The sequence below is a fragment of the Ceratotherium simum genome, chromosome 1, assembly GCF_057802395.1.
Source record: "Ceratotherium simum simum isolate JZ-2026a chromosome 1, ASM5780239v1, whole genome shotgun sequence".
In the NCBI taxonomy this organism is placed as follows: domain Eukaryota; kingdom Metazoa; phylum Chordata; class Mammalia; order Perissodactyla; family Rhinocerotidae; genus Ceratotherium; species Ceratotherium simum.
The window spans coordinates 21,629,530-21,654,936 of NC_141900.1; the positions used below are offsets into that span (position 1 = coordinate 21,629,530).

The 25,407-nt window shown below is 37.0% G+C and overlaps 1 protein-coding gene across 3 annotated transcripts in view; it reads left to right on the forward strand.

The window, feature by feature from the left end:
* The window catches only part of RELN (reelin), a 490,103-nt gene that overhangs the window by 342,598 nt on the left and 122,098 nt on the right, over positions 1–25,407 (forward strand). For all 3 annotated transcript variants that reach the window (XM_087441541.1, XM_004439311.3, XM_087441605.1), the window contains exons 20-22: positions 3,693–3,929; positions 24,056–24,248; positions 25,044–25,156. In XM_087441541.1, coding sequence (XP_087297667.1) covers positions 3,693–3,929; positions 24,056–24,248; positions 25,044–25,156 — 543 coding nt within the window. The remainder of the gene's footprint in view (positions 1–3,692; positions 3,930–24,055; positions 24,249–25,043; positions 25,157–25,407) is intronic.

A 25,407-nucleotide genomic window follows, 5' to 3' on the forward strand; every position in this document is an offset into this window, starting at 1 on the left:
ACTGTGGCTACATTCACAGTCAGATGTAAAGGACTAATACCTTTTGCCTTCCTGGAAGTACACTTTGATCATGGGGAGATGTGAAAAAGAGTGAGGGCTCTGGGCCTGAGGTTTGTGTTGGCACCATGGCAAATAGACAGGGGCACTGGTGGTAGACTTTACATACTTTAAATTTTTGCCTAGGGCTGTCCTTATCTTTGAGTATTTGAAAATAGATGAGAACTTTTATTTTCACAGAAAATGAAGTAGCATGTAGCAGTGATAATACTTAACAACTCTTATGAGTTATAAATTTATACATTATAAAATTTTAAGAACACACCAGATGTGTTGAGTATTTTCCCTGTAAATAAATGTAAGGCTAAACTCAACTTTCTCACTCAGTAGAGACACATGAATCCTAAAGAACTATTTCATAGACTCTCCACAGTAAGCATTAAAAGAAAATTAAACAAAAATCAATGTTATAATAATAATGATGAAAACATGAAGAAAATATCACTGTCCTGAGTTAACTTGACCTAAAACACAATTTTTTCTAACAAGGATGAATGGCTCCAAAATTCAGTAATCAATCTGTATCATGAAACTTAATTAATCTTTGTTGATATGAAAAATAATTACACATTTAATGTGCTATTGCAAAGGTGCATTTAATCTTGCTTGCTATTTGACAGCAACATTTTTCTTCTAAGCAGAATCAAGGTGGCCTTTCGGCATTAGGTATGTGCATAGCTTGAAAGATGAAGATCAGAGTGGAGATTTTTTAAAAATGAGAACATGGTGGTAGTACCAAGAACTCTTTCATTTTCTATATTGTACCTCTGTACATGAGCCTCTTCCTCCCTCCCCCTCTCTCTTACAAATATTAATAAAAGGTGACGTGGCAGAAGTAGAATTTGATACATTCTAGATACTAAATTATATTTTATATGATAAATAATACAAACCATGTAAATTCTTCATAGGAGAGTTAAATATATCTTGATGCCTTTAGCCATTTGCTATATTTTCTCCAGTATAAATTGCTGCCTGTAATTGCTGTGAATTCCATATTGTTCCTTTCTGCCATGGTTGTTCAAAAATGAAGTGCGATCCATAGATTAGATATGCTAGTTGGCTAACTACTATTACTTCTAGCCAATTTCTAATAATTTGCTTGTCTGTGACTCAGTAAATAAAAGAACTCTATTTTCTTGTTATTTATAAAATTTAAAGTCTGTAAATATATCTAAGTTAATCTTTTAATTCAAGCTGACTAGAAGGTCTTGTGAAATAATTGGTATTTTTTTTTATTTTGATTATTGTATTTGGTTACAAGAAATCCATGAGCTTAGTCCCTACCTAGAAAAGGAGGATTGATATAGAAAGTTGACCTGAGTCCCTGGGTTCTCATCTAGGAATATTCTGATCAAACGGCTCTGTCGCTCTTCTAACCGGCCACTGTAATATGCAGAGTCATGAAAGCAGAGACTCCCACCCACTCCAGGATGTGAAGTAAAGGTCTAGGGCGTGCTGCCTAGGTGCAGATCCTGGCATTGTCACTCAGAAGCCGCTTAACGTTACAATATTTAACCTCCTTGTGCCTCTGTATTTGAATCTCTATTGGAGTATACTGATAATATGCACTTCATTCATGCAGCAAGAGTTTGTTGAGTCCTTATTGTGTGCCAGGTACTGTTCTAGGTGCTAAGACACAGTCGTGAAAAATCTGAAAAAAGTTTCTTTTATTTTTTTATAATTTTATCTATTTATTTATTTGTTTTCCCCCAAAGCCCCAGTAGATAGTTGTATGTCATAGTTGCACATCCTTCTAGTTGCTGTATGTGGGACACGGCCTCAGCATGGCCGGAGAAGCGGTGCGTCAGTGCGCGCCCGGGATCCGAACCCAGGCCGCCAGCAGTGGAGTGCACACACTTAACCACTAAGCCACGGGGCCGGCCCTGAAAAAAGTTTCTGACTTTCCCTTAAGGGCATTATCCCAGTTTCACAGATGGAGATGTTGAGGCACACAGAAGTTGAGTACCTTCCCTGCAGCTGCAAAATTACTAACCATTAGGTGTCAGAGTGGGGACTTTAACCCAAGAGTCTGATTATATACCCACAGTATTAACATCTTTACCAAGGAAAATATTGATTATTTCAATTACTATTATCACACATGTATATGCACTTTATTTTCTTTTAAAGTTGCCTGAGAAACTAATTCTACTTTTCAGTTGTTATTTTAGAAAATTGTATTTATTTTCATCAGAAAGAATAGTAACTACTTTTAAAATGATTAATATAAAGGAAAATTATAATTTTCTAATGACAAATTAAATTATTAAATTCATTAATGATGTTTTTATTGTTAAGCCAGTTTGAACATAGTTTATTTCTTTATATATTTTATATATTAATATAAATAAATATTCTTATTTACTTATTTAATAAAGAAATAAATAGAAAAATTAAAGTGAAAATTACTAAAATATTTAACTAAATTTTACTCTCTTCTTCTAAGAAATTCACATTGGTAAAAAAAATTCAACAGATTTGAGAGTAATTTAAAACCATAAGAATTTAAAAATATTTAAAAACCATAAACATATTATAGCTATGTCTTTTTAGTTTAAGAAGTGTTTTTTAATTTATATTTCTGTATTTGAATACTGATTTTTCATTATTTAAAAAGTATATTTTCTCACATTGCAAAAAGTCCTACCAGTTTTTTACTAGTAGTTTGTAAATCAACAGTGATAGTGATGTAATTCTACCCCGTATTTCTATGTATAAATTATTTAAAGAGAAAATAGATATTGTTTTTAATAACTTTCAGTGTGTAAAAAATTAGCTGAGATGTGATTTAATGTTTCTTCACACAATACCTAAAGGTAAACATAATACAAATATGAAAATCAATCTGATTTCTCAGTAAATCCAGCCTTAGATGTTGAAGTTTTTAAATAATCTGTTTCTAAGCTATTCAACTAGTTACCTGTCTTAGGGAGTTTTTCTTTACTCACTGGGAGAAGGACTCAGTCCCTTCAGTGTGCGTTTAGTGCAAACAGCTCTCCTGGTATTTAACTGTACGTTGATGGAGACAAATGCTCCATGTGCTGTTTGCTTCAAGTCTCACCTTGTGTATGGATGTGAGCAGCATGGTACTGTGATTTATGGAGCTTTCAAACAGATGTCATTGCAGTGGCAATTAATGTATGGTTCCTGCTGCTGTGTTCAATAATTGCTCCTGGAAATTAGATATTATTCTTAATTTTCTTCCCCATTTATCAGATACAGGTTTGTTGTCATAGCCGCCATGACACAGCAAGTGACCTCGCACACTATGCTAAACTCACGGGAATAAGGAAGTGCCATGGTTCCAACCAGCCCCAAACTGTAATATGTTTAACAAGCCGCCCAAGATCCTTTAGCAGGCTAAGATGAATTCTGCCTCTTTGACAACTGTGTTTTATTGAGTTAGCTTTTCTGAGAGCAGATGAGTGAAAGAAAAGTCACATTTTTGGATGTGTTTAGAAGACTTTGTTGGAGTCAGACAGGAAACTGGAAATCTCAGAAGAACGTTTGTAATAGTGAGAGAAGTATTTTTTTTAATACTATACCTCAGAAAAAATATTCTGCTATAAAAGTTTGTATTTTTAGATATCAAAGTAATCTGAATTTTTACTTTTATTTTTTTTTTCCTTTAGAATAATCTCCGTGGAATTACCAGACGATGCAAGGCAGTTTGGAATTCAGTTCAGATGGTGGCAACCATATCATTCTTCTCAAGGAGAAGACGTATGGGCTATTGATGAGATTATCATGACATCTGTCCTTTTCAACAGCATTAGTCTTGACTTTACCAATCTTGTGGAGGTCACTCAATCTCTGGGATTCTACCTTGGAAATGTTCAACCATGCTGTGGCCATGACTGGACTCTTTGGTAAGAATTTCATCTTTTGTTGTTGTTGTTGTTAAAGGGTAAAGGTGTCACCTTTGTTGTTGTTGTTACAATTTGCAATAAGGATTGGAACACAAGGATGATCTTCTAATCCATCCAGCACTTAGTCATTTGTTGACAAATGTTTACTGAACATGAACCATATGAAAAGTCATTATTATGTCTACAAGTAAGATATCTTGGGAAGGAGGACTAAAAACAAAATGCTGATAGACTTAGGTAAATATAAAATTTCACCATAGTTATTAATGCTAAAATTTCATTTCCCACCATTGCATATAAAAACCCTCTCCAAAAAGTGTTAATAACTAAAAGTGACTTACATATTTCCCCTTCTTGGAGATCCAGCATGGTCATAGTGAAATGTAAAATCACTCTAATGACTATTTTTTTTTTTAACTTTATTTATTTTTCCCCCCAAAGCCCCAGTAGATAGTTGTATGTCATAGTTCCACATCCTTCTAGTTGCTGTATGTGGGACGCAGCCTCAGCATGGCCTGAGAAGCGGTGCGTCGGTGCACGCCCAGGATCCGAACCCGGGCCGCCAGCAGCGGAGTGCGCGCACTTAACCACTAAGCCACGAGACCGGCCCTCTAATGACTATTTTAACAAAATTTCTCATGAGTAGTTCTGTTTTCATGCTGTCTTACATAAAGTCCAGGAAGTTTTTTCATCCCTAATTTATTAACTAAGATCTCCTTTTTAACACATTTTATCAAGCAGTATTAGACCAGTGACTCATATAGTTAATGTCGGTGGGCTTTCAAGATTGTGGGATATCCTAGTCAAGATACCTTTTCTTCTTATATTTTTGCCCCCTATGGTCATATGCAAAGTTAACTGTACAATAAGCAGTAAATAAATAATTTAAGGCTATGATTAGTACTTCACGCACATCAGTAGGATGACACAATACTGATTAACTGGAGTCAAGAGGTAGTTATTTTGGAGAGGGAGGAGGAGGCTATGTTCAGATAGTTCAGATAGTGGATACAATGTAGTAGAAGAACAGGGAGGTTCCAACCACATGCAGATCTGAAGGAAGAGCATTCCAACTATAGGAAACTTTGCAGTGCAAGGACTCCCAAAGCGAGAGTGACTATGGCATGTTCAAGGACCAGGAAGCAGGCCACTGGTGCTAGACCCCAGGTAGTGAAGGAGTGAGTTTCAGGAATGGAAGCCAAGAGATGTGCAGGGGCCAGATCATGTATGGCTTCTAGGCCCAGAGATCCTGGATTAAAATTCAGGTCTGCATAATTCCAAAACCCACAGCCTTCACCATTGTGCATACTGCCCCTCTCAGGGTTCCTTTAGGACTTTAAATATGATTGAGAAATAATTTTCTAAGAGAGTTTTACTTTCTATTGAATCATGGTCAGACCGATTTAATTTCTCTGGATGAATCTTGCTGAAAGCTATTCACCGCAATTGTCTCCAGAGAGCATATCATAAATGACCCATCAGTGACCTTATCATAATTGGAGGTAAATTTTACACACCATTGCACAGAAAATTACCTTTGATGGGAATTGTGCATGGACAGTCACATCTCACACACAGCAGGCTAAGATTCTAGCATCCAAATGACAGCTAATGGAATGGAAGTACAGCTGGTCACTTTTGCTGCAAGCACTGTCGAACTAGATAGAATGAATTTCTGTGTGACAAAGTATGAAAGGTTATATTGTGTATTTTCTATTTGATAGCATCAGATGCTTGTTTTTATGGATGTTCTAAGAAAGTCATGGAGCCTTCAAAGAAAATAAAGGGGTGAAGCAAAAGAAGATGCAAATATGTAATCCAAAATAATATTTCTTAGAATTATATGCTTCTGAAAATTTAATTTGACCTGAATTAACAGAAATTCAAATTGATCATATGCCATAAACTATATCCCCCAAATTTGTGTAGTAGGTTTTTTTCAGCACTTTTAATACAATAAACAGTCATATCACGAATGCAAGTCCTGTATCATGTTTATTTTCATAAATAGTTATCATCTGCTCAAATAAACTCCAAAGTTGCTGAGCATTTTAATTTAACACTTGGGTTGAATGCATGATAACAGCAGTTTAATTTCTGTGCTTTGATCAAATCCCTAAGAACAATATCCTTTCACACAAATCTGATGAATATTCTTAACCTACCACTGCTTTAATTGGTAGAGATACATTTACTTTGTGAAAGTACAATCACAGTAATTATAGAAAACCATAAGAAAATATAAATAATAGTAAAATCCCCATGGGCACCTTGAGCAGCACAGTAGGAGTTTTATTAACAACCACATGTGAGCAATCAGATCTGACTTTATGGTCTTCTCTGAAACGAAAAGGAGTTGTCTTGGTTATGAAACAACAGAGAGTATACTTGGGCAGTGATAATGAGACTAGAGAAACACATTAACTACTTTAATAAGGACATGAAAAATGCTCACTGCTCATTAAAATGAAACAACATGGAAGATCTCAAACTGTTCCCATTTTCTTAGCCAATGAGTCAGAATAAAGCCCCTTTTAATGACAGTTTTCTTTCTGCTGCTGTTGAGGAATATATATTGTCCAAGTTCAATGTGAACTTACTTAGGCAGTGTTTTTCAGAAATACTTTTACAATATTGAAATTCAAATGATGGTATTGACCAACTGTTTATCATAACCTCCTAGTCCTAAAACAAGTTGTTATTTTTTTTATGTAAAACCCTTGGAGCATATTATCTTATTAAGTAAACATTCTTTGAACATGTTCAAATATGTGGCCTCTGCCCTTCAATGACCTTGTTTCTCTCAAGGGAAATTTTGAAATGTATACATGTTCACTACAAATGGCTGGTATTAAATTAATTATTGTCGGCTTTTCCCAGCTGTGAGTTCATTTGGTTCTCATTTTCTAACTCATGACTTTCCAAGAGCATGGATTGTTGTTACTGACTGTTCTCCAGGGAAAACTTGGACAATTGTTTTTTCATTAGAAGAACTGCTGTCAATATGCTATAAATCACTTTACAGTGTGTCATCTTAGAGCACTTTTTTCCATGGAGAAATGAATTGCTTTTAATTATCTGTAGTACTTTCCTTTCTTCCATACATAGTATCTGAAATTAGAACCTCTGTCTGCTTTATGTGCTAAAAATAGTCTTTCAACCTCTTACATATATTTTAAGATCACTAAGGGACTAGTTTTAACTGAGGTTTATTAAAGATTATCTGACTAATACTATTAGTGATAATACCAAGGGACTTTACATTCTTCTGTCCTATGTAATAGACTAGTTAGGTATATAGGTGATAAGGACATTATTGTCATATTATGTAGGGTTTTGGTTTCTAAATGTGTACAACTGTGAGGGGATGGTCATTATAGCGTATTAGAATTGGAGATTGGTTTTAGTAGGAGAGATCAAGAGTTTTCCAGACAAGTAAAAGCTGAAGGAGTTCAGCACCACTAGACAGGCCTTAGGAGAAATGTTCAAGTTCTTCAAGCTTAAATGAAAGGGTGCTAATTAGTAACAGGAAAACATATAAAAGTATAAATCTCACTGGTAAAGGTAAATATGTAGTTAAATTCAGAATACTCTCATGTTGTAATGGTGGTGGGTAAATCACTTGTAAATCTAGTATGAAGATTAAAAGACAAAAGTAGTAAAAATAACTATAACTACAATAATTTGTTAATGGATACACAAGATAAAAAGATGTAAATTGTGGGGCTGACCTGGTGGCGCAGCGATCAAGTGCACACACTCTGCTTCGGCTGCCCGGGGTTCGCAGGTTCAGATCCCGGGCACGCACTGACACACCGCTTATCAAGACATGCTGTGACGGCATCCCGTATAAAGTAGGGGAAGATGGGCACAGATGTTAGCCCAGGGCCAATCTTCCTTGGCACAAAGGGGAGGATTGGCATTGGATGTTGGCTCAGGGCTGATCTTCCTCACAAAAAAAAAAAAAAAAGATGTAAACTGTGACATCAAAAACATAAAATGTAGGAGGAGGGAGTAAAAATGTAGAGCTTCAGTATGCATTTGAACTTAAGTTGTTATCAACTTAGAATATTACAATTATAAAAATGTTTTATGTATGCCTCATAGTAACTACAAAGCAAAAACCTATAGTAAATGCACAGAAGATAAAGAGAAAGAAATCTAAGCATACTGCTACAGAAAATCATTAAATCAGAAAAGAGCAAGAGAAGAAGAAAGGAACAAAGGAACTACAAAACAGACAGAAAACAATTAACAAAATGGCAATAGTAAATCCATACCTATTAATAATTGCTTTAAATATAAATGGACTGAATCCTCCAATCAAAAGACATAGAGTGACTGAATGGATTTTAAAAAAAAAAAACAAGACCTGGGGCCAACCCTGTGGCCTAGTGGTTAAGTTTGGTGCCCTCTGCTTTGGCAGCCTGGGGTTCGGTTCCCAGGCACGGACCTATACCACTTGTTGGCGGCCGTGCTGTGGCAGCAACCCACATACAAAATAGAGGAAGATTTGCACAGATGTTAGTTCAGGGTGAATCTTCCTCAAGGAAAGGGAGGAAGATTGGCAACAGATGTTAGCTCAGGGCAACTCTTCCTTGGCAAAAAAAAAAAAAAAAAAGACCCAACTATATGCTGCCTACAAGAGACTCACTTCAGCTTTAAGACTGCACACAGACTGAAAGTGAAGGGATGGAAAAGGTATTTCATACAAATGGAAGCAAAAAGAAAGCAGGGGTAGCTATACTTAGACAAAATAGACTTGAAGACAAAGACTGTAATAAGAGACAAAGAAAGTCATTAGATGATGATAAAGGGGTCAGTCCAACAAGAGGATATAACATTTGTAAATATTTATGCACCTAACATAGGAACACCTAAATATATAAAACAAGTATTAACAGACCTGAAGGGAGAAATAGACAGCAATACATTAATAGTAGAGGACTTGAGTGCCCCACTTTCAACAATGGATAGATCATCTAGACAGAATATCAATAAGGAAACATTGGACTTAAACAATACGTTAGACCAGATGGACTTAACAGACATTTACAGAACATTCCATCCAAAAACAGCCAAATACATGTTCTTGTCAAGTGCACATGGAACATTCTCCAGGATAGATCATATGGTAGGCCACAAAACAAGTCTTAATACGTTTAAGAAGATTGCAATCATATCAAACAACCTTTCCTACCACAATGGTATGAAACTAGAAATCAATTACAAGAAGAAAACTAGAAAATTCACAAACATGGAGATTAAACAACATGCTACTCAATTACCAATGGGTCAAAAAAATCAAAACAGAAAAAAATATCTTGAGACAAATGAAAATGGAAATATGACATACAAAAATGTATGGGATGCAGCAAAAGCAGTTGTAAGAGAGAATTTTATAACGATAAATGCCTACATTAAGAAACAAGAAAGATCTCAAACAACTTAACTTTACACTTCAAGGAACTAGATAAAGAAGAACAAACTAAGCCCACAGTTAGTAGAAGGAAGGAAATAGCAAAGATCGGAGTGGAATTAAATGAAATAGAGACTAAAAAGATAATAGAAAAGATCAATGAAACTAAGAGCTGTTTTTTTTGTGTGTGTGTGAGGAAGATCAGCCCTGTGCTAACATCTGCCAATCCTCCTCTTTTTTTTTTTTTTGCTGAGGAAGACCAGCCCTGGGCTAACATCCGTGCCCATCCTCCTCCACTTTATATGGGATGCCGCCACACCATGGCCTGCCAAGCAGTGTGTCGGTGCACGCCCGGGATCCAAACCAGCGAACCCCAGGCTGTCACAGTGGAACATGCGCACTTAACCGCTTGTGCCACCCGGCCGGCCTCTAAGAGCTGTTTTTTGAAAAAAGAAGCAAAAGAGACAAACCTTTAGCTAGACTCACCAAGAAAAAAAAAGAGAGGATTCAAATAAATAAAATCAGAAATGAAACAGAAGACGTTACAACTGATACCACAGAAGTACAAAGGATCATAAGAGACTACTATGAACAATTATATGCCAACAGGTTGGACAATCTAGAAGAAATGGATAAATTCCTAGAAACATACAACCTACCAAGATTGAATCACATGGAAATAGAAATTACTAGTAAGGAGATTGAGTCAGTAATCAAAAACATCCCAACGAGCAAATCTAGGGCCAGATGGCTTCACTAGTGAATTGTACCAAACATTTATGGAATAATTAATATCAATCTTTTTTCAAATTCCTCTTGCAATTAGGCAAGAAAAAAATAAAAGGCTCCAAATCAGAAAGGAAGAAGTAAAACTGTCTCTATTTGCAGATGACATGATATTGTATATAGAAATCCCCAAAGACTCCACCAAAAAACTGTTAGAGCTAAGGAATGAATTCAGTACAGCTGCAGGATACAAAATCAATATACAAAAATCAGTTGTGTTTCTATGCAGTAATAACAAACTATCAGAAAGAAAAATTAAGGGGCCGGCCCAGTGGTGTAGCAGTCAAGTGCACGCGCTCTGCTGTGGCGGCCCGGAGTTTGGATCCTGGGCACGCACTGACAAACTGCTTATCAAGCCATGCTGTGACAGCGTCCTGTATAAAGTGGAGGAAGATGGGCGCAGATGTTAGCCCAGGGCCAGTCTTCCTCAGCAAAAAAAGGAGGATTGGCGACAGATGTTAGCTCAGGGTTGATCTTCCTCACAAAAAAAAAAAGAAAAGAAAAATTAAGAAAACAATCCCATTTATGGTAGCATCAAAAAGAATAAAATACCTAGGAATAAATTTAACCAAGGAGGTGAAAGACCTGTACTCTGAAACCTGTAAATCATCGATGAAAGAAGTTGAAGAAGACACAAATAATTGGAAAGATACTCTGTGCTCATGGATTGGAAGAATTAATATTGTTTAAATGTCCATGCTACCGAAAGCAATCTACAGATTCAATGCAATCCTTATCAAAATTCCAATGGCATTTTTCACAGGAATAGAACAAACAATAATAGAACAATAAAATTTTTATGGAACCACAAAATACCCTGAAAGCAATCTTAGTGATGTAGCCAAAGCAGTCATGAGAAAGAAGAACAAAGCTGGAAGCATCACGCTTTCTGATTTCAAACTATGTTACAAAGCTAGAGTAATCAAAACAGTATGGTACTGGCATAAAAACAGACACGTAGACCAACAGAGAACAGAATAGAGAGCCAAGAAATAAACCCACGCATATATAGTTAATTAATTTTTGACAAAAGAGCCAAGACTATACAATGGGGAAAGGACAGTCTCTTTAATAAATGGTGTTTGAAAAACCAGACAGCCACTTGCTAATGGATGAAACTGGACCACTACACCATACACAAAGATTAACTCAAAATGGATTACAGACTTGAATATAAGACCTGAAACCATAAAACTCCTAGAGAGAACAGACAGTAGATTCCTTGACATCGGTCTTGGTGGTGATTTTTTGGATCTGACACCAAAGCCAAAGGCAACAAAAGCAAAAATCAACAAGTGAGACTACATTAAACTAAAAAGCTTCTGCACCACAAAGGAAACCATCAACAAATGAAAAGACAACCTAGGAAATGGGAGAAAATATTTGAAGATCATAAATCCAATAAGAAGTTAATATCCAAAATGTATAAAAAAGAAACACATAATAGCAAAAAAAGAAACAATCTGATTTAAAAATGGGCAGAGGATCTAAATAGACATTTTTCCAAAGAAGACATACAAAGGGCAACAGGTACCTGAAAAGGTGCTCAACATCACTAATCATCAGGGAAATGCAAATCAAACCCACAGTGAGATATCACCTTACACCTGTTGGAATGGCTATTATCAGAAAAGGATAAGTGTTGGCAAGGATATGGCAAAAAGGGAACCCTTGTGCACTGTTGGGGGGAATCTAAACTGGTGAAGCCACTATGGAAAACAGTATGGAGGTTCCTCAAAAAATTAAAAATAGAACTCCATATGATCCAGCAATTCCACTTCTGGGTATCTATCCAAAGAAAATGAAAACACTAACTTGAAAAATATATGCACCCCCGTGTTCACTGCAGTATTATTTACAACAGCCAAGATATGAAAACAACCTATGTATTCATCAGTGGATGAATAGATAAAGAAAATGTGGTGTGTGTGTATATATATGTACACACACACACACACACACACACACACACACACACACCGTGGAATACTATTCAGCCATAAAAAAGAATGAAATTTTGCCATTTGCAACAACATGGATGAACCTTGAGGGCATTGTGCTAAGTGAGATAAGTCAGACAGAGAATGACAAATACCATATGATCTCACTTATATGTGGAATCCTAAAAACAAAACAAAACAAAAAAACAAGCTGTAAGATACAGAAAACAGAATTAGTTGCCAAAGGTGGTGGGGGGTGGGGGTGGGTGAAATGGGTGGAGGGGGTCAAAAAGTACAAACTTCCAGTTATAAAATAAATAAGTCACGGGGATGTAATGTACAACATGGTGACTATAGTCAATAATATTGTATTGCATACTTGAAAGATGTTAAATGAGTGGATCTTAAAAGTCCTCATCACAAGAAAAAAAATTTTGTAACTGTGTGTGGGGATGGATGTTAACTAGACTTATTGTGATCATTTCACAATATATACAAATATCAAATCATTATGTTGTACACCTGAAACTAATATAATGTTATATATGACTTATACTTAAATTAAAAAAAAGATATATGTTCATATCTCATGGGACATCTATAAGCATAGACAAGGATAAAGTATTTGTGTATTTTATGAGAAGCAAGAGTCACCTAGGGGAAAATCCTAGGCTAAAAGGATCCTAAAAGGATCCTAAAAGACTGTTTATCTTATAATATAAATTAAATACAGTTCCCTTGCAGTAAGAGGTAGGAAATAGTACTGTGACTCTATTAACAATTAAAGATAACCAATAATTTAGTGTTATATAATAGTTATATAATGATGTAGCAGAACTAATGATGAGTGAAATGTGTTTTAAGATATATAAGAGCAGCTGTAAAGTAGTTTTTAAGGTACTGCTAGGTTGTAAGAACCATCAGGAATCAACAATAATGTGTAGTCATGGATGACACAAAAATATTTCCTAACTGACCAGAGCTCCTGCTGGCACAGACCTAACGTGCCTGTTTGGGGACATTCAGGCCCCCAGAAGGATCTAACACACATTTAGCAAGCAATGGGCCAAATATTTTTCAGTGAGATCCACCTTTCTTTCTGCTGCCTTTTGGTTAAGTTTTTAAAATAATAATGTGTGTTTTAAGGGGTTAAGAGTCAAATAGTCTTTATTACATGCAGATCTTTATTCCTTTGGACTGGTCTTATGAAACCAGTCAAGGAGTTTGCCTGATACTGTAAGGAATGTGTCGTTGGGAAACACAAACAAAGGAGAGGTTGGGTTAGTGCCCAGCTGAAACTTTAGACAACCCTGATCCCTTAGGTTACAAGAAAGACAAATTCCTCATGATCTCTTTATAAGATGAATCTACCTATAGAATAAAAATAATAGCCAACTTAATTTCTTTAGGATTTTTCTTTCATTGAACATCAACCTATAACTTACATAGAAATTTTGTCAGTTTGAATAGTTCATTAGTAAACCTAGAGTGTTCTTGGGATTATTTTTTTACAAAGGCTATTAAAAAAAGCAGTAAATCAACTTAAATTGTGCTGCTGAAGGAAATCAGCACAATTGGGGTGAGATGGCTCCCAAGAGCTGCTTCAAGTACTATTTCACAGTAAGTGGTCGTTCTAGGAAACTTAGCAGATAGATAAAGTAAATATATTGAGTGGCAAACTGAAAAGTCACTTACTGTGATTTTCAGCAACTGTAAAAGGAGTATTTTCAGTACCCAGGCATGTCAGTGCCTCTATAAAATTGGTAATATAATTGAATATACCCCAAAATAGATTTATAAATGACTTGTTAAAGTAGAGCCTACTTATTAGGCTTTTTCACCATGAGGATTTCATTACATGAAGATTTTAATTCGTTGGTAGACTAACTGATACATTCAACTGTTTATTAATTACACTGTAGGCACTGTTTGTGCTGGAGGTGTAGCAGTTGGTATTGAGCGTGAAGATAGAAAAGTCCTTTGTGGAGCTTACATTTTAGGGTGGAATAACCACAGTAAACAAGTCAGCAAATTGATAGTAATATTTCAGATAGTGATAAGTGCTGTGAGGATAAAGGGATGGAATGTTAGGTGGCAGAAGTGGAGAGTGAGACTATTTTAGGTAAGATGGTCAAGAAAGCCCCTCTGGGAGGCATTAGATTAGAGACCAGAATGATGAGAACGAGACAACGATGTAAAGTGTGCAAGGAAAGCACTGCAGGTGGAGAGAACAGAAGAGCAAAGGCTCTGAGGCAGGCAAGGGACTAGATTGTGTTAGGGCCTTACAGAGCAACGCAGAGATTTTGGATTTTACTCTAAGTCTTATGGGAATCCAGTAAATAACTCGTAGCAGAGAAGTGACGTGATCATACATATATTTTAGAAACAATTCTGGCTGCTGTGTGGAATATGGTAGAGGGTAAACAGGAGAAGCAGTAGAAGGAACCCAGCTCAGAGGCTAACAGTGTCATCCACATGTGCTTGTAATGGTGCTAGGAATAGGACGATGCAGGTGAGAAATGGACCACTTGAAGATATATATTAGAGGATAAAAGCTTGGAACCTGCCAAAGGAACAGATAAAATGGCCACGTTCCAAGACTTGTGTCCTGTTGATGTCCAGGCTGTTGACTTTTGAGTCATTTATTTCTCCAAAATTAGATTTCCCCAAAAATCTCCATTTGGACTAAGTAGCTAAGTGAGATTTGAGAAGTAAGAGAACATAGCACTAAACAAATTAACAAGAGAAATCTACATTTAATGATTTAGATTCATGGTACACCTGGCTTATTGAAACAGAAATTTAATAGACTGAGATGATCACTTTCTATGGACAGAGGTTCATATGGACAGAGAATCTTTGTGGTAGCCCTGGGTGATCTGGCCCAGTTGGCCTCTCCTGCCTTCCTGCCTTTCACTAAGTCCACCCCAACCACGTTGGTCTTTTTTCGCTCTACTCCAACAAGCCAAGCTCTTCCTCTCCCAGCACCTTTGCATTAGCTGTGCCTCTTCTGGGGAATCTCCTTTGTTAGTCATTCTGGGCACAGTGCCAGGACCGCCAAGCTTTTTCCAGGGGACTAGAAAAAGCCCAAAGGCTGGGAAAATGAATATTATATCAAAAATATAAGAAAATTGCAAAAATAAAATTAATGAATTTTAATTAAATACCTAGAAAACACAACATATGTCAACTCCATTAATTCTAAATTTAAATATTCACAAAATTTTATGATATTGGAAATAATTTTTTGGTCAGATTTCTGAGTATGCTGAGAAATCAAAGCCAAATGTATATTACATGCATTACTACCAGCCAAATAAAATTTAAAGGCAAAATTATAAAATCCACTTGAAGGTTTTTGCAACAACAAGTATATATTTAATGTGGGACATGGGTGCATTTTGTTAATATGGACGCAACACAAGAATAACAGGAGTAAAGAGATTCTGGATAGTCAAAGATCTGAGATGAGTTGAAGTTATTAACAGCAGTAGGTGAGGCTGGAAACAGCTAAAGCTCCTCTGATTCCTCTCCTCCCACCATGAGTGGCAAGGCAGTATTGTTGGTGAAAATGGCCTGACAGTCTGTCCCTCGGTCTCCCTCTCTCTCTCCTTCTCTCTTTGGGGGCTGCAGCCCAGGCTGTGCTTTGTGCTGACACCCCCTCTGACTTTTACCCAGCAGAGATTTCCCTTTTTCTGAAACAATTTATTCCAGCTGCTGAACATTTCCTAAAAACGCCATTAGGTGGGCAAAATGAAGATTCATCTGAAACTTGACAGAAATCTTTAAAATCATTATCTCACCAACAAATTTCTATAAACTTTAAAACTCGATTTTTTAAAAAGTTATTGGAATCAGCTGCTGGCATCTAGACTTTGGGAGAATTGGGCTAGTTCCACAGGAGACAAAGGAGGGTGACAGCTGCAGATGGAACCCTGGACTCCTATCGAAGGTTGAAGGAGCCACTCTCTGGCTCCTGACAGAGTCACTGGTCCACCCACCCATCCCCCTCATTGGAAAGAGAAGACAGTGCTCATTTGTGGTCATGGCCATTGTGTACAGACAGCCTGAATCTCTAACTTAGATGACAAAATCCCTCCAATTCTGTCTCCCACACGTGAAATGACTTGATGCTTGAGAGTAAACTGCCACAAAGTTCCCAATTTTATGCTGAGTTTGGTTTGCAAAGAGGTTTCTTTCTGTAAAAGCTGAATAAACAGCAGCTAAGCAGCTCAACTTATGCTTTTTATTGACCTAAGAGTTTATGTAGCTTCAAGTAAGATTCTAGTCCTGACTTGAAGAACTAGGTGTAAATTTCCAAACTGAGAAAATGGAAATGAGAATGAAGAAGCTAAAGAATATAAACTATGTGCTTTAATTAATTAATTTAGTGTGTTTGTGTGTGTCCGAGGAAGGACAGCCCTGAGCTAACATCCATGCCAATCCACCTCTTTTTGCTGAGGAAGACCGGCCCTAAGCTAACATCCATGCCGATCTTCCTCCACTTTATGTGGGACGCCGCCGCAGCATGGCCTGACAAGCAGTGTGTCAGTGCATACCCAGGATCCGAACCTGGGCCGCCAGCAGCGGAGCACGCGCACTTAACCACTAAGTCACAGGGCCGACCCCTAAACTATGTACTTTAAATAGGAATGATAAAGAAAAGCAAAATAAAGCAGGTGCTAGGGACAAAAGTGTAAAGGAAATATTTCTATTTGAAATAGATAGCAATAAGCCTGTGTATTCCAAAACACCTTCACTTGCCAACTCAACAAGATAAGTAAGGAGTGGTCTAGCCACTTAGAAATCCATAAGGACTTTTTAAATAAAGTATTGAATAAATACATGACAAAACACATTATGTGGAGAAATTCCAAATTTGTTTGAAGCTGTAGATTGAATGAAGTGAGTAAAAACGGTTGTAATAAAATTAATTTGGTATCTGGAAATTTCCTACATGGACTTAGTCCAGTTGAGAAACTGATTGAGAGAATGTAGTCATGAAACCAGGGAGAAAATTAATAAATCAGCTTATCAAATGAATATGGTATGTTAAGCCCACATTTTATTTGTTCTCTCTCCAAATTCCCCATTGGAGTAATCCAAGCAATGTAACAGAGAAAAATGCTGTACCATTCTTGAAATTTGAAACTTGAATGAGCTTCTGGAGAAAATGGTGCTGGAGGATAGTGTGTTGATGAGAGTAGATTGAGTGGAAGTTGAGTGGCCCTCACCCCTGGCCCCACTATACTCTTCTAGACTGAAGCTGGGCCTACAGACTAGTAACAGAGGTGGTGCCATGAGGAGTGAAAGTCCACAGAAAGATGAAAATAGGGCCTCCACACACTGAATACCATAGAATGGAGACCATAATGCAAAACCTGCTAGAGTTACAAAGGGAAAATCACAACAACCGTAAATCAGAGTGTGACTTTAATGTTTTGTTTGAGTCCTTGCTGGATCAAGCAAACAAAAAATAAGTGAGGCCCTAGACAGATGTATGGAGGTAATTAACAAGGATGACTTAATAGATAAAGAAAAAGCTTGTACCCTACAAATAAAAAATATGTATCCCTTTTAAATGTCCATTGGACATTTGCAAAAATGATTATGAACTAAGGCTCAGAGGCAATCTTAATAGATACCAATAAAACATAACACCAAAAGCAGGAACCATAAAGGTCACGTATTCCAGGCACTTAAAATTTTTAAACTTGTATTTGGGGAGAAGAAACCTCCTAGAAAACAAAACGTGACAAGAAATTGGGAGCAAGGGGATATTTGCAACATATATGACAGACTACATATCCTGATACGTGGAGAACTCTTATACGAATAAGTAATAAAAAGATAAATCCCAGTTTGAAAAATGAGCAAAGTACGTGAAAATGCTCTTCACACACACACCAAAAAAACTGCCAATAGCCAATAAACATGAATAGCGTGTTAACTTCTCTAGTAATCAAAGAAATGTAGGTTAAAGGCTATGCATAAAGTAGCTAAAATGAAATATATTGTCAATGTTTGGTATTGATAAGTGGTAAGAATTGACAGCTCAGTCATTGTTAATGTTTTTGGTAAATGTAACTTAGTACAACCTTTTTGGAGAGCAACTTGGCAGTAAGTGCTAACTTTTAAAATTTGCTTTGACCAAGCAATTCTGCTTCTAGGAATTTATCCTAAGGAAATAATTGGACAAGTACCCAAAGATATACAAGGATGCCTATTATAGAGGCACTGTTTGTAACAGTGAAAAATGGAAACAATGTCCAAAGATTTCCTTAATTGGAGATTGGCTTTATTCATTAAAAATGACAGTGTCTCACCATATTTTCTCATTGGAAAGATGGCAGTGAAATAGTTGTAAAAAGAAAAAGAGCAGGTTTATTCTGATTTTTTAATTATTTTTTTTAAAGAGAAAAGTATGTGTGTGTATTTGTGTATGTAAGCATGAGAAAGTCTGAAAGTATTTACACCAAAATGTTAGCAGGTCACCTCTAGGTAGTAGAATTGCGAATTTTTACCTTTTAAAAAATGCTTCTGTATTGTCGGGTTATTTTTTCCAGTAAGTATAAAATTTATATAGTCCACTAAAATAATGTGGTTATTTCTGTTTTGAGATATAATAGTGTAGAAATAAGAAATGAGTTAAAATGCCACCTTCAATTCCATAACATCAACAAGTTGTTCTGTCAACTCTAGTAAATATTTCTTTCATGATTACAGGAACAAAACCTAAAAAAGGATGATACTGGAGAGGATTAGATTCATTCACTTGTCCTTTTGCAGATGGATATAACTTCTGAATGGTACCATACCAAAAATAGCTTTGTGCTACTCTCCTGTTTCTCTGGAAATGAGCTCTGCAGAGCTGTTCTTTTCTCTGGGGTTCTTGAAGATAATAGAATATTGCTTAGGTTTCTAAGAAATGTAGATATTGGTGCATTGTTTTCTCTTGTGGCACATTAGTAGTGAGACTTCAGCCACATTGCCTTACCAACCAAACTGTTCTTAAAGAGATGAGGTCGACTGGCTCAGTCCCTAGGTGATTTGTCTGTATTACATGAAATTGCTTTTAAGGAGCTTTGTGGCCCGAGTGTTCTCCCACTTACTTTGGTTATGTGTATCTGCCTTTCATATGAAAGAGCCGTTTTTTCTGGAGATGGGCAAGAGGCTCTGGGGAAGTGCGTAAAGAATGATTTCTTTAAGTGAGGATAACCTCAAAATCTTGTCTTTCATTACAGCGCTTAAGTAACTATAATTTTGTAAAACTTGCCTTCTCCCCATTTGAGAGACCTCACTCATGTGCTCATTTTATTTAACATTCTTTGAGTACCTTTGAGAGGCATGACATAGTAGACAGGACATCAAAGGAGAAATTAGAAGACCTAGTTTCTAGCTTTTTAGTAACTGTGCGACCCCAGGGCCAGCCACTCAGCCTCTCGGTTGTCCTTCTCCATGACACAATGTTAAGGATCCCTGATGGTCTCCCAAATAGTCTTGACTCAAATATCAAATCAGATAATCCAGCTGTTGGAAAACCACAATGTCCTGCCCCAACACCAGGTGCTTCTGTGAGGTGCACAAGGTTCTGAGTGCTTTAAGGGATGCAGAGATGGACTAGATAGGATCTCTCCCTGCTGAGAGGCTTCCAACCTGATCAGAAAAATGGATCCTCAGCAATATAGGAAATTAAGCAAGGGAGCGGGAGGCGAAGGAGCTATGCTATGGACTAAGTATAGAACTGTGGAGACTCGACTTAACGTTGTGGTGTCATCCATTTTACCAGAGTTATAATAGAGAGCCTAGTGGTCTTCCTGGAGGTGGAAATGAAAAGACGCAAGGAGGTAATCTTGTCCTTGTGGAAAGAGTTCTTCTCATTCTCTCATTAAATCTTGCAATTACATGCGGGAGTTTCTTTATTGTTCCTTTATTTTTGAGGCATCCTTACAAATCAGCGTGAATGAAACTAAGCCTCCTGATTCCCAGTGTATTCTCTCTCCAGAATTTCTCCCCAAATGCAGATGTAGACTATTCTTTTGTTTCTATGATTGTAAGAGAGAAGAAGTCCAGCTTTATTTTTGCCTTTATAAACATCTTGACTTAGACAAGCAGCAAAGAGGAGCAGTTTTATGAATTAAAGGATGGCAGTCTGTGAAATTCTCTCCCCTAAAACTCCAGCTGAGTGTGAACATCAGAGTATGTGGGAGGAAGAAATCAGACCTAGTATCACTGGCATTCAGCCAGTCTTGAATAAATCATAAACCACCAAGTGAACTTGTGCTATGAATGGTCAAGATTTTTTTTTTTTTTTTTGTGAGGAGGACTAGCCCTGATCTAACATCTGATGCCAATCCTCCCCTTTTTTCCAGAGGAAGTTTGGCCCTGAGCTAACATCCCTGGCCATCTTCCTCTACTTTATATGGGACGCGGCCACAGCATGGCTTAACAAGCAGTGTGACGGTGCACGCCCTGGATCTGAACCCACGAACCCCGGGCTGCCGTGGCGGAGTGCGCGCACTTAACCGCTGCGCCAGGGGGCCGTCCCCAAATGAATGGTCAAGATATTAAGGCATAGACTTCTGTGCTTTTCTTGTGTTGTTTTGCCTCACATTAAGACATCAGGATAGGTAGCATACAGTACCATGAAGTATGGCAGGTGTATCAGTTAGAAATGCAGTCAGCTCTGGGTTACAACAAAAACGACGAGAAAAGGCTGCGCATGGCATAAACAAAAGTGAAGAGGCTTATTTGTCACTTGGAACAAGCAGTCCTAGGATCAGCAGTTCAGGGCTGGTCAGCAGCTTAACATGGCCATCAGAGACCCAGGTTCTCTCCATCTTTCTTCTCTGCCATCTCAGTAGAGACACCTCTGTCTGCATGTTTATTCCATTGTTGTCACAAGATGACTGCTGCCCCACTAGAAGAAAGGAAGATGATAGGAGCAACAGGCAAAAGGGCATGCCAGCCAAGTCCATTTATCTCTTTTGAAAAGCTTATATTAAAGCTGAATGAGTAAATCCACCTAGCGTCTTTCACTTACGTCCTATTGGTGAGAACTCACTGGTGGATGTGGATCCCCTAGACCAATAGCTAGAAGGTGACTGGGGAGAAGAAAGGCTGTGGATGGCAGCCGGATCAGCCTACCCAACAATACCTGCCCACAAGTACCAGTGGAACAGATATTTGTGCTAAGTAAGAATCTTATTGTTGCTGTTTAACTGTCCCCATTTAGCCTCTTGTCTTTTTACATAATTTTTATCTTGCTTCTTTCTTGATTCTTTAAAAGCTGTTCTCATCAGGATAGCTCACAGGGCACACACTTCTCAGGTTTGAATACTTCCTCTCTTCAGCCGAGTTCATGGTTAATTTGTAACCATGCAAAAGTCAGGTACAGGCAATATTTGCAAAACACGACATTTCCTTCTGTTTCTGTGTAGAATTACAATGACAGTAAGCCATCTCAGAAGGGGGGCATTTACAAGGAGCTGACTGTGAAAATAATCTTAAGTTATTTCAGAAATGCTAGGGTGGGGAATACTGTTCATGACACGAGTGAGAAAGGTTAGTAGCTCTGTCTGGCTTGCAGACTCTTCAGCCCATGTGCTACTACACACTGTGTGGTTTTTACCATATGCCTGGGATATATAGTGTGCCTTTAAAATAAACAATTCAAATGAAGCCTAGTTGGCTGTCTCTACCTTTCTTATAAAGGGTACTAGAAAGAGCATTTAACCCTTGAAGCTAAAAGCAGCATCTGTGTCTCATGCAGAAAAGCATTTGGGTTTGTTGCCTACTTAAAAGACTCTGGAATTGATATAGATGAGTTTGTGCCTGTACAGCTTACTAGTGTTATTGCTCTATGTTGCTTTCTTTTATTTTGTAATATTGCTAAAAATTGCATACTGCAGCTTTATATTTTCTAGATTGCATCCTTTATACCCTAACGCATAGCAGCAATCATGGTTTTATATCTCTAACATCAGAGTATCATTGCATAGTAACTGAAAGTTAATGATTTTTAAATTAACTATAAGCAACTAGAAGGATGTGCAACTACGACATACAACTATCTACTGGGGCTTTGGGGAAAAAGAAAGAAATAAAATTATAAAAAAAAATTAACTATAAATGAAAGCTATTCAAAACTGCGATGTTTTCTTCTCCATCTTAGAGTAATAGAAGGACAAAGAGATAGTGTGTTGGTTAAGAGGATTTGGAGACAGGCAAGGCTGATTTCTCATTGAGTCTCTACCATTTACTGTCCCCATATCCTCATTTGTTAAACAGAAAAAATTTTTCTACTTCACAGAGTTATTATAAGAATGGAACTAAGGAAGATAATGTGGGTCTTGTGCTTAGCACAGTCTTCAGATATGGCCTAGACTCAACCATTGGTGGGCGTCTTTATTAATACTGATAAACAAGTTGTAAGCACTGGATTTATAAGGCCAGAAGTACTGAATATGACTTTTCCTTTCCTTTTATTGAACATTCAGCTAAAGAAGAGATTGGGGCTCTTACATTGTATTCCTCTATTTGTTGTCCAAGTGCAAAACCTTAATTTAAAACTGTTAGTTGGGCCGGCCCCATGGCTTGGTGGTTGGGTACGCGCGCTCCGCTGCTGGCGGCCCAGGTTCGGATCCCGGGCGCGCACCGATGCACCGCTTCTCCGGCCATGCTGAGGCCGCGTCCCACATGCAGCAACTAGAAGGATGTGCAGCTATAACATACAACTATCTACTGGGGCTTTGGGGGAAAAAATAAATAAATAAAATTATAAAACTGTTAGTTGAACAGTAATTAGTCATTGTTATGAAAAAGCTTACATTTTATAACCTTGAACCCAAGCCCATGATAATCCTCTATATGGACAATGTTCCATCTTTAAATAACATCTTAGTCTCTGCAAGAAGCAAGTCAGAGTAATTACTCCTTATGTTGCTGATTCAGCAAAGGATGACTAAGAAAAAATAATAAATGCTTCAAAGATTTCACAGAATATTGCATTATCTCCTTCGTCTAGGCCCCCTAAAAGAAATTATTGTTGAAGAGTGGTACTGGAGCTGCTGTACCAAGTACTGTGGTAGACAAACCCCAGTGTGGTTGACCCTGGGAATGTTTACATTGACCCATATTAACTACAGTGAAAATGTGTCCGTATTTTAATCTCCTCTGATAGATTATAAATTCCTTGAGCAGTTTTCTCTAAAAAAGTAATTGTGCCTGCCTTCAAACAATTTACAGTTAGATAGTACTCAATTGAGATCCCGTAAAGCATGTGAATTTTGCTGACTTGAGGCACAACCATTAAAATTACATTATGATGTTTTCAGTATTTAATGCCTGAGCATTAAAGACTATTTGGAAAATAAGAAAAACAAAAAGAAACGTTTTAAATTGTCCAATTTCCCACCCCCAAACACAGCTACTGTAAACATTCTTCGAATTTCCTTTATGCATCATTTTGTGGATTCTTTAAGCTCATTTTATCATATACATGTTAATATGATTATATTACCTTCATAAATATTTAAAATATGGATAATCTGTCAAGTGTTTACTTAAGCATTCCATTTTCCCCGTAGTTTGACACTGAAATGGTTACCAATTACTGTTATAAGTAAACCTGCAATATTCATCATTTTTATAAAATTGTCTTTGAATTTAGGATTATTTCCTTATAACAGATTCCAAGGAGTGAGAATAGTGAGTCAAAGGGTTTATACTCATGGGCAATATCTGAGTGAGTACCCATTTTCAAAGACATTTGACAACTCTAGGTATTAACTTTAAAATATATATGTATGGCTTCTTTGATAGGCAAATTGTTTTAAATTGCATTTATTAGATTGACTGAAATCCATTCTAGAACTTGGCAAGGTTTAAATAAGTAAAATGAAGCTGTTTTGATGGATGATATGAAATGAAAAGCTTAATTTTTCCCTGATATGTAGCTGTTTTCCACCTCTGTCTTTCAGTTTTACAGGAGATTCTAAACTTGCCTCAAGTATGCGCTATGTGGAAACACAATCAATGCAGATAGGAGCATCCTATATGATTCAGTTCAGTTTGGTGATGGGCTGTGGCAAGAAATACACTCCGCACATGGACAACCAGGTGAAACTGGAGTACTCAACCAACCACGGCCTTACCTGGCACCTCGTCCAAGAGGTAAGTCTGTTTTCTCTAAAGCTTGTGATAGGTAGCCTCCTCCTTTTTACATAAGAAGCAAAGAATTACAATTCTAAAAGTTTAGGTCTGGTTGAAAAGGAACGATGTTATTTGTAACAGAATTGACATCAAATCAGTCTTGCAGCAGATTACAAGGATGCCACATTCTGCACTAACAGATACTAAAGGGTAATTGAAAATAAAAAAGAAATGAGAATAACTTCAGGATTGGATACTCTAGGATGGTGTTTTGAATATTATTTTCTCTAACCCTCTTCCTCTATAAATGTGTCTCTTCTTTCCCTAGAGCATGTCTTCATCTGTTCTTTCCTAAGTCTCCTTACCTGTCGGTAGCCTATATTAAAAATATGGTATCTCTTGCCTTAAAAAACAAAAAAGAAATACATAGATCTAGTTTCTTGACTAACGTGTACTTCTTTGTATATACATATTGGTAATCTGACATTGCAATAAATGCATAAATATCATAGTGAATAGAATAATTTTACCAAATGCCAATGTTAGGATAACGGTCAAAAAATGGATCCTAATCTATTCACGTTTTCACATGTAAGAATTGAAAAACATTTAATTCCATTGTGGCATCTTGTTTCAATTATTTCCCAAATATTTTAGCTGCACAGAAAGAAAAAATGGATTGCATCCATATTGCAAATGGTTAAGATTATGATGTTAGATCTCTCTAAGGTCTTTTTCACTTATGGTGAGTGAGTAAATATATTGCCCTTGGAGGAAATAGAAGCTGAGTTTAATTTCTGCCTGACTCTCTTTTAGGAATGCCTTCCCAGTATGCCAAGTTGTCAGGAATTTACGTCAGCAAGTATTTACCATGCCAGTGAGTTCACACAGTGGAGAAGAGTCATAGTGCTTCTTCCCCAGAAGACTTGGTGAGAGATGACGTCTTCAGATATGGTTGTCACTTTAACTTTCATGATCTCTGTTAGCCTGACTTAAATATGAAGAAGAGTTAAGCACAATGGCAAGATGCATTCATTTTTTTTCTTTCATCATCAAAAGACCCAGATCTTTCTTTTATACTGAGGATATTTGAAAAATAAGAGCTAATGAAAATTTTGTTTCTGAACTTCCCTAGCTTTTTCTGACCTCCCTTTTTGCCCCAGCTTTTCTTTTTATGGGA